The 10,484-nt window shown below is 48.5% G+C and overlaps 1 protein-coding gene across 1 annotated transcript; it reads right to left on the minus strand.

Moving 5' to 3' along the window:
- Window positions 1–3,426: 3,426 nt before the first annotated feature.
- Window positions 3,427–4,029, minus strand: LOC123042881 (cysteine proteinase inhibitor 8-like). Its single transcript, XM_044465250.1, has one exon. It carries the CDS (start codon window positions 3,837–3,839, stop codon window positions 3,459–3,461), a length of 381 nt encoding a protein of 126 aa, XP_044321185.1. The 5' UTR covers window positions 3,840–4,029; the 3' UTR covers window positions 3,427–3,458.
- Window positions 4,030–10,484: the final 6,455 nt, after the last annotated feature.

Consider the following 10,484-nt stretch of genomic DNA (forward strand, 5'->3'; position numbering starts at 1 on the left):
CACGATCACATGGTCTAAGGAAATGATACTTGACATTGGAAAAGCTCTAGCAAACGAACTACACGATCTTGTGCTATGCTTAGGATTGGGTCATGTCCAGTGATCCCGTTATCAATGACATCCAATGTCCATAGTCAGGAAACCATGACTATCTGTTGATCAACGAGCTAGTCAACTAGAGGCTCACTAGGGACATGTTGTGGTTTATGTATTCACACATGTATTACGATTTCCGGATAACAAAATTATAGCATGAATAATAGACAATTATCATGAACAAGGAAATATAATAATAATCATTTTATTATTGCCTCTAGGGCATATTTCCAACACTCTGATGTCATGCTTAACCCTGACTCTTACATAGTCCCCCATGATATTAACATCCAAGCGCATCTCCATGATCTCTCCTACACCATTCAAAAGCTTCTCAACTATGTTCTTCTTGCAGTAAACATCTGGAAGCTTATGGATTTATAGCCAAATAGGCATATGAACAATGCTAACCTCCTCTGTTTCAGTAAAACCATCATATGGGCATAGTAACACTGCCCAGTTGCGAAGCAGCCACGGTCCCTGTAGCGTAATTCGCTCCCAATCCCCCAAGCACGACGCCTGCACGACGAAGCGATTGGGGCAGACCGGACGGAATCTTACCCGCTGCATCGGATTCGACACAGCTCTCATGTCCTTGTAAAATGTCGATTGACTAAAGGTTTTCTCAGTATGAACCCTAGCTAGGGCAAGCCATCTAGTACTTTCCCAGAGTTATGGGACTTCCTCGTCAATCACAACGTCCTGTAACTCCTCTTCATTGAGATCAAGCTGATTAAAGAAGCCCTCCAGATCGGACTTGGCGGCAGACGCGGACCCGCCGCCGCCCCTCGTGGCAGAGTGGGCGTCCGACGGGGACGCCATCCAGCCTGATTAGCAGATCACCTGGGAACTAGCTCGCACTGTAGCCTGGGGCCTGCCGTCGACGGGGAGAACTCACGGGTAACCTAGATCGCCCGAGAGGAAGAAATTTCTATGGCAACTCCATACAGCAGGCTCATGGCTATATTATTAACCATGCTCTTAGTGTGTGCTTGTACGGGTTCAATACTATGTACTATAGCATATACTTATCAAAAAGAAAGCATGTATACTTGCAGAAAGAAAGTTAATGCCCGTGATGTAGAAACAAATGTGTATAACTTCAATACTGGAAATCGATCGTTTTTATTGCATCGTGAAGACAATACAATCAGCAGGCCCTCCGTCGCGCGTGTTAGAGATATATTTGGGTTACATGTATTTGGTAGTTTAGGATTCCTACCTTATCTCTAGGAGAGACGTCTTGCCCTCCTAGTCTTGTACTCAATATATACTCGCCCTCAAGGCTCTGATACCATGTTAGAAGGGAGAGAGTAGAGGCGTGGGGGTCGACGGCTGCTTCGTCATCAACCGCGCGGCAAGGCTGGACGCGCCGCCCAAGGGACGCCATCGTGCATGGCTGCCGGCCGCTCGTCCGCGCGGTCTCCATCGCCGGTCTGTCTTCGTCGTCATCGCCCGGGACATCACCGACAACGTCGCCATCGACTCCGATCTACGCGTCGTCCCCGCCATGGCGCATACAGCGGCGCCGTTGGTCTGATCAACCGATCACGCGCCTGTCTTCGCCAAGCACGTCCCCGAGCACGCGCCTACCGCTGATCGAGCCACAGGTTGCCATCGCGTCGTCCCTACGGATCGCTGCGTTGCCGCCCGAGGTCTTCCCGTCGGCTGCCCCGACTCATGCGCCGCTACCGCCGACGCCCCTACGGGCAGTCGCGTCGCGAAACGTGGTCCACGCCGCCGCCCCGAGATCCTCCCACCGGCTACCCCTGTGGCCGCCGCCGCCTCCGTGTCACCCCTTAGGGTTATCACGTCGCGGCACGCGGTCCACGCCGCCTCCCGACGGGCCATCGCCCTCGGCTAGTGGTTCTCCGCGCGGCTGCCCCGACCTGCGAGCCTCCGCTACACCGCCTCTTCGGGCTGTAAAGCTGCGGCATGCGGTCACCGCCGCCGCCCGAGGTCGTCCCCGCGGTTGCACCGACCTGCGAGCCGCCGCTACACCACCTCTTCGAGCTGTAGCACTGCGGAATGCGGTCCCCGCCGCCGCCTCGCGGTTCCTGCCGCCGCCCCGAGGTCTTCCCACCGTCACCCAGGCCCGCTTGCCGCCGCTGCGTCGCCCCTTCGGGCCGTAGCGCCGCGGCCCGCGGTCCACGCCGCCGTCACCGCGCGTCGACCTTCCGTGGTATGCGCCGCGCCGTCTCCCTTGGCGCGGGAACGCCACCGTCCACGCCGGTCTTCGTCACGCTGTCCGGGTTCTTCGCCTACTTCGAGCACCGCCGCCGCACTCCTAACCTAGCCGCCGCCGCCGCCGTCAGGCCGCCGCGGCAGCTCTTCTTTGGCCGCCGCCACCGCTACCTTCGTAGCCGCCGCCGCCGCCGCCGCCCGTCCACCCCCTTCGTCTTCGTCCAAGCACCAGCCCGTCGCCAGCGTCGTCGTCATCTACCCCGACCACTTCGTCTACTCCGACCACCATTGGTGACATCGGCCCTGCGCCGATAGACGCCGCAATTGTCGTCGAGTTCTTCTCTGCTGGCCCCTCCGACTTCTCCGACATGGCAAACAGCTCGTGCAGGTCCCTCGTCTACGCATGCCCGGTGCTGGCAACACCGATGCGTGCCTTCATCCACGACGTGTCCCCGGGCCTGGCAAGCCTGGTCGGCGCTTCGTCAACTTCGTCTTCGTCCGTATACGCATGCCCGGTGCTGGCAACACCGGTGCGTGCCTTCGTCCACGATGTGTCCCCAGGCTTGGCAAACCTGTCGCGACGCGTCGTCAACAACATCTTCTTACCGGCACACCACTACTTCGACACCCTTGCGCCCATGCTAACTCGGCGCCCCCTTGCGCCCGCAGCTCCACGGCGACTTCCTCGACACCGACCACCCCGACTCGACATCGACCACGGCATTCTTCGCACGGCTACCTCGACCACGGCTACACCATCCTACGGTCTCGGCTACATCGACATCGGCACAAAGGGCTATCATCCGCTTGAGCAACTCGTCGGCTTCCTCTACAGTCAATGCGTCCGCGACGCGACACCGTCCACGACGTTCCCGCTAGGACTGCGGGAGGATGTCAGTCCGTCGGCTGCTATTCTCTCCAGTCTGACCGTCCGTGATGCTCATGTTGTTCGCAACGCTACCGCTACAACTGCGGGGGGATGTTAGAGATATATTTGGGTTACATATATTTGGTAGTTTAGGATTCCTACCTTATCTCTAGGAGAGGCGTCTTGCCCTCCAAGTCTTGTACTCAATATATACTCGCCCTCAAGGCTCAATAATACATCCATCATATTCCGCAACAATTCCTTTCTCTCCTTTCTAACAGCGCGATCGGTACATATGTCACTGGTTGGATCAGTTGAAAGAGTCGAGCCGTTGCGTGTTGGTCCAGTACTGCACGAAGATGAGGGCGGTGTGCGTGCTGGCCGTGCCGTGGACGTTGGTCGCGTCAATGTCAAGCAGGTAGTTGAGCGCCGGCGCCACAATCTGGAACTGCCCGCCGTTCACTCTGGTGAACGTCAGGCGGTCGCCCGTCTGATCATTGTGCTGCTGCACGGCCCATCGGCCGAGCTCCTGGATGCGCGGGACGGAGAGGTCCGGGATCGGCTTGAACGGCGTGTGATCCTGATCGAACGCCGCGGTGGAATCAACGGCGGCGGCAACGACGACGAGCGCCAGGAGCAGATGGCTGCAGGTCGCCATGGCCTGTCTCCGCTTGCTGGTCGTCGTGGTCATCGAATTGGTGTCGGTGGTGGTGGTGGACTGGTCGTGGTTGGAGTAGATCGAGGTGAACGAGTAGATTGTTTGTTTATATACTCAGATCAATATCAATCACTCGCCTTTCATGTCTGTATGTATGGCAAATATTATGATTGCCTAGATATATGGCATGCACTAATTAATCCGTTAGGCAGGACAACACACGAGAAGATTATTTGTTTCCATGCTGGAGTAGTTTCCTAACTGCCAAAATTAAGGATTATTGCCAGATCATCATATAAATATTCAGTAGTATGGCATATTAATTAAGATTGCACACATATAAAGCATGCCTTAATCAATCCTGAGGCGCGCAGGAATACTCACCTGATCATTTCTTTCCAGGATTTGTTGCCAAATTGCCAAAAGAATGATTAGTTTCCATTTTTTATTTTTGCGGCGTGGATTAGTTTCCAGTTAACCGCTACATCCTTTGAATTTCGAGAGTTCCGTCTAAAAAGATCATATGTTTCCTTTTATAAAGAAAATAATAATCATCCCTACATTTTCTTTTTGAGGTAGACAGATATATTTGATTGGACCTCAATAACCGGGGAAGGTCAATTTTGTAGCCTCCTTGTAAAAGCAGACTAGAAACGGCCCAGGTTCAAGATCAAAAAAAGTACTACCGTGGGCAAATCATATTTGACGTTGCAGGCCCTCGTTACTGTGTATATTAATACGAAAAAAAACAATGGCGGTCGCTGCGAATCAAATAGGGAGCAACTAGTTAACAAGCCCTCCTTCAGGAGTCTCACAACGATCACTTGTCGTGGGGCTGAGAGCGCGCCACTTGACGTGCTCTCAGCTGCCGCCACGTGTCGCACCCTGGGTGCTTCCTCTGAATTATTTTTATTTGTATGCGCACGTTTTCTGCTTTTTAGATGTTTTTTTTCTGGTTTTTAACTTTGTGATGAAACTTGTCCGAGAATAGGGTATCAAGGGAAAAATAATCATCCATCAGCGGCAAATGCCCGTGTGCCCTTTTTCGCTTTAGCACCTCGGGGACTCTTGATCATTCCCTTGAAATTGAAAACATGCTCTTCCGCATGCTCCACATCTGGAAGGACCATCTGCATGATCACCGTTTCATCCACATAATCCTCTTCACCGCACAAGCCTTGAGATGACTCAACGTAGTGCTCGTATATATACACCATGTTAGAATCCATCGCTTCAAAGAAGGGAGTAAAATTGTCCAAAATTTAGCACGGGCATTTCACCAAACACTTGCCGGGCGTGGTGATCCCATGGACGGCATAGGGGCGGACGGCACCTGCAGGCCGGACAAACGAGCGTTGTGGGATGGTGGCGTTGGCAAAGCAGCATGGCGGCCAGGTGGAGCGGCGGCGGTCATTGATGTTGGGGAACGCAGTAATTTCAAAAAAATTCCTACGCACACGCAAGATCATGGTGATGGCATAGCAACGAGAGGGGAGAGTGTTCGTCCACGTACCCTCGTAGACCGTAAGCGGAAGCGTTATGACAACGCGGTTGATGTAGTCATACGTCTTCACGATCCGACCGATCCAAGTACCGAACGTACGGCACCTCCGAGTTCAGCACACGTTCAGCTCGATGACGATCCCCGGGCTCCGATCCAGCAAAGCTTCGGGGATGAGTTCCGTCAGCACGACGGCGTGGTGATGATGATGATGTTCTACCGGCGCAGGGCTTCGCCTAAACTCCACGACGATATGACCGAGGTGGAATATGGTGGAGGGGCCACCGCACATGGCTAAGGAACGATCTGTAGATCAACTTGTGTGTCATGGGGTGCCCCCTGCCCCCGTATATAAAGGAGGGAGGGGGAGGTGCGGCCGGCCCCTTTGGGGTGCGCCTGGAGGAGTCCTACTCCCACCGGGAGTAGGACTCCCCCTTCTTGCCTTGGTGGAGAAGGAAAGGGGGAGGGGAAAGAGGAAAGGGGGGCGCCCCCCTTCCTTGTCCTATTCGGACTAGGGGGGGAGGGGGCGCGCGGCCTGCCCTGGCCGGCCCTCCTCTTCTCCCTCATGGCCCACTAAGGCCCATTAACCCCCGGGAGGGTTCCGGTAACCCCCCGGTGTTCCGGTAAAATCCCGATTTCACCTGGAACCTTTCCGATGTCCAAATATAGGCTTCCAATATATCAATCTTTATGTCTCGACCATTTCGAGACTCCTCGTCATGTCCGTGATCACATCCGGGACTCCGAACAAACTTCGGTACATCAAAACTTATAAACTCATAATAAAACTGTCATCGTAACGTTAAGCATGCGGACCCTACGGGTTCGAGAACTATGTAGACATGACCTAGAACCATTCTCGGTCAATAACCAATAGCGGAACCTGGATGCCCATATTGGTTCCTACATATTCTACGAAGATCTTTATCGGTCAAACCGCATAACAACATACGTTGTTCCCTTTGTCATCGGTATGTTACTTGCCCGAGATTTGATCGTCGGTATCCAATACCTAGTTCAATCTCGTTACTGGCAAGTCTCTTTACTCGTTCTGTAACACATCATCTTATTACTAACTCATTAGTTATAATGCTTGCAAGGCTTAAGTGATGAGTATTACCGAGAGGGCCCAGAGATACCTCTCCGACAATCGGAGTGACAAAACCTAATCTCGAATTATGCCAACTCAACATGTACCTTCGGAAACACCTGTAGAGCACCTTTATAATCACCCAGTTACGTTGTGGCGTTTGGTAGCACACAAAGTGTTCTTCCGGTAAACGTGAGTTGCACAATCTCATAGTTGCAGGAACTTTGTATAAGTCATGAAGAAAGCAATAGCAACATACTAAACGATCAAGTGCTAGGCTAACGGAATGGGTCATGTCAATCACATCATTCTTCTAATGATGTGATCACATTAATCAAATGACAACACATGTCTATGGTTAGGAAACATAACCATCTTTGATTAATGAGCTAGTCAAGTAGAGGCATACTAGTGACTATATGTTTGTCTATGTATTCACACATGTATCATGTTTCCGATTAATACAATTCTAGCATGAATAATAAACATTTATCATGATATGAGGAAATAAATAATAACTTTATTATTGCCTCTAGGGCATATTTCCTTCAGTCTCCCACTTGCACTAGAGTCAATAATCTAGATTACATAGTAATGATTCTAACACCCATGGAGTCTTGGTGTTGATCATGTTTTGCTCGTGAGAGAGGCTTAGTCAACGGGTCTGCAACATTCAAATCCGTATGTATTTTGCAAATCTCTATGTCTCCCACTTGGACTTTGTCCCGAATGGAATTGAAGCGTCTCTTGATGTGCTTGGTCCTCTTGTGAAATCTGGATTCCTTTGCCAAGGCAATTGCACCAGTATTGTCACAGAAGATCTTCATTGGTTCTGATGCACTAGGTATGACACCTAGATCGGAAATGAACTCCTTCATCCAGACTCCTTTATTTGCTGCTTCCGAAGCAGCTATGTACTCCGCTTCACATGTAGATCCCGCTACGACGCTTTGTTTAGAACTGCACCAACTTACAGCTCCACCGTTTAATAAAAACACGTATCCGGTTTGCGATTTAGAATCGTCCGGATCAGTGTCAAAGCTTGCATCGACGTAACCGTTTATGACTAGCTCTTTGTCACCTCCATATACGAGAAACATATCCTTAGTCCTTTTCAGGTATTTCAGGATGTTCTTGACCGCTGTCCAGTGATCCACTCCTGGATTACTTTGGTACCTTCCTGCCAAGCTTATTGCTAAGCATATGTCAGGTCTGGTACACAGCATTGCATACATGATAGAGCCTATGGCTGAAGCATAGGGAACATTTTTCATTTTCTCTCTATCTTCTGCTGTGGTCGGGCATTGAGTTTGACTCAACTTCACACCTTGTAGCACAGGCAAGAATCCTTTCTTTGCCTGATCCATTTTGAACTTTTTCAAAATTTTGTCAAGGTATGTGCTTTGTGAAAGTCCTATTAAGCGTCTTGATCTATCTCTATAGATCTTGATGCCCAATATGTAAGCAGCTTCACCGAGGTCTTTCATTGAAAAACTTTTATTCAAGTATCCTTTTATGCTATCCAAAAATTCTATATCATTTCCAATTAATAATATGTCATCTACATATAAAATTAGAAATGCTACAGAGCTCCCACTCACTTTCTTGTAAATACAGGCTTCTCCAAAAGTCTGTATAAAACCATATGCTTTGATCACACTATCAAAGCGTTTATTCCAACTTCGAGATGCTTGCACCAGTCCATAAATGGAACGCTGGAGCTTGCACACTTTGTCAGCACCTTTTGGATCAATAAAACCTTCCGGCTGCATCATATACAACTCTTCTTCTAGAAATCCATTCAAGAATGCAGTCTTGACATCTATTTGCCAAATTTCATAATTATGAAATGCAGCAATAGCTAACATGATTCGGACGGACTTAAGCATCGCTACGGGTGAGAAAGTCTCATCGTAGTCAACCCCTTGAACTTGTCGAAAACCTTTTGCAATAAGTCGAGCTTTATAGACAGTTATATTACCATCAGCGTCAGTCTTCTTCTTAAAGATCCATTTATTCTCAATGGCTTGCCGATCATCGGGCAAGTCAACCAAAGTCAATACTTTGTTTTCATACATGGATCCCATCTCAGATTTCATGGCTTCTAGCCATTTTGCGGAATCCGGGCTCATCATCGCTTCCTCATAGTTCGTAGGTTCATCATGGTCAAGTAACATGACTTCCAGAATAGGATTACCGTACCACTCTGGCGCGGATCTTACTCTGGTAGACCTACGAAGTTCAGTAGAAACTTGATCTGAAGTTTCATGATCATTATCATTAGCTTCCTCACTAATTGGTGTAGTTGTCACAGGAACCGGTTCTCGTGATGAACTACTTTCCAATAATGGAGTAGATATAGTTATCTCATCAAGTTCTACTTTCCTCCCACTCACTTCTTTCGAGAGAAACTCCTTCTCTAGAAAGGATCCATTCTTAGCAACGAATGTCTTGCCTTCAGATCTGTGATAGAAGGTGTACCCAATAGTCTCTTTTGGGTATCCTATGAAGACACATTTCTCCGATTTAGGTTTGAGCTTATCTGGTTGAAGTTTCTTCACATAAGCATCGCAGCCCCAAACTTTAAGAAACGACAACTTTGGTTTCTTGCCAAACCACAGTTCATAAGGCGTCATCTCAACGGATTTTGATGGTGCCCTATTTAACGTGAATGCGGCCGTCTCTAAAGCATAACCCCAAAATGATAGTGGTAAATCAGTAAGAGACATCATAGATCGCACCATATCCAGTAAAGTACGATTACGACGTTCGGACACACCATTTTGTTGTGGTGTTCCAGGTGGCGTGAGTTGCGAAACTATTCCACATTGTTTCAAGTGTAGGCCAAACTCATAACTCAAATATTCTCCTCCACGATCAGATCGTAGAAACTTTATTTTCTTGTTACGATGATTTTCCACTTCACTCTGAAATTCTTTAAACTTTTCAAATGTTTCAGACTTGTGTTTCATCAAGTAGATATACCCATATCTGCTCAAATCATCTGTGAAGGTGAGAAAAATAACGATACCCGCTGCGAGCCTCAACATTCATTGGGCCACAAACATCAGTATGTATGATTTCCAACAAATCAGTTGCTCGCTCCATAGTTCCGGAGAACGGCGTTTTAGTCATCTTACCCATAAGGCACGGTTCGCAAGTACCAAGTGATTCATAATCAAGTGATTCCAAATGTCCATTAGTATGGAGTTTCTTCATGCGTTTTACATCGATATGACCCAAACGGCAGTGCCACAAATAAGTTGCACTATCATTATTAACTCTGCATCTTTTGGTTTCAACACTATGAATATGTGTATCACTACTATCGAGATTTAATAAAAATAGACCACTCTTCAAGGGTGCATGACCATAAAAGATATTACTCATATAAATAGAACAACCATTATTCTCTGATTTAAACGAATAACCGTCTCGCATCAAACAAGATCCAGATATAATGTTCATGCTCAACGTTGGCACCAAATAACAATTATTCAGGTCTAAAACTAATCCCGAAGGTAGATGTAGAGGTAGCGTGCCGACCGCGATCACATCGACTTTGGAACCGTTTCCCACGCGCATCGTCACCTCGTCCTTGACCAGTGCTCGCTTATTCTGTAGTCCCTGTTTCGAGTTGCAAATATTATCAACAGAATCAGTATCAAATACCCAGGTGCTACTACGAGCTCTAGTTAGGTACACATCAATAACATGTATATCACATATACCTTTGTTCACTTTACCATCCTTCTTATCCGCCAAATACTTGGGGCAGTTCCGCTTCCAGTGACCAGTCTGCTTGCAGTAGAAGCACTCAGTTTCAGGCTTAGGTCCAGACTTGGGTTTCTTCTCTTGAGCAGCAACTTGCTTGCTGTTTTTCTTGAAGTTCCCCTTCTTCTTCCCTTTGTCATTTTTCTTGAAACTAGTGGTCTTGTTAACCATCAACACTTGATGCTCCTTCTTGATTTCTACCTCCGCAGCTTTTAGCATTGCGAAGAGCTCGGGAATAGTCTTGTTCATCCCTTGCATATTATAGTTCATCACAAAGCTCTTGTAGCTTGGTGGCAGTGATTGGAGAATTCTG

This window comes from Triticum aestivum, chromosome 2B (assembly GCF_018294505.1).
Source record: "Triticum aestivum cultivar Chinese Spring chromosome 2B, IWGSC CS RefSeq v2.1, whole genome shotgun sequence".
In the NCBI taxonomy this organism is placed as follows: Eukaryota; Viridiplantae; Streptophyta; class Magnoliopsida; order Poales; family Poaceae; genus Triticum; species Triticum aestivum.

What these genes read in the sequence shown, in the direction of transcription:
- LOC123042881 (XM_044465250.1), bottom strand. Translation starts at nt 3,839, where the DNA reads ATGACCACGACGACCAGCAAGCGGAGACAGGCCATGGCGACCTGCAGC.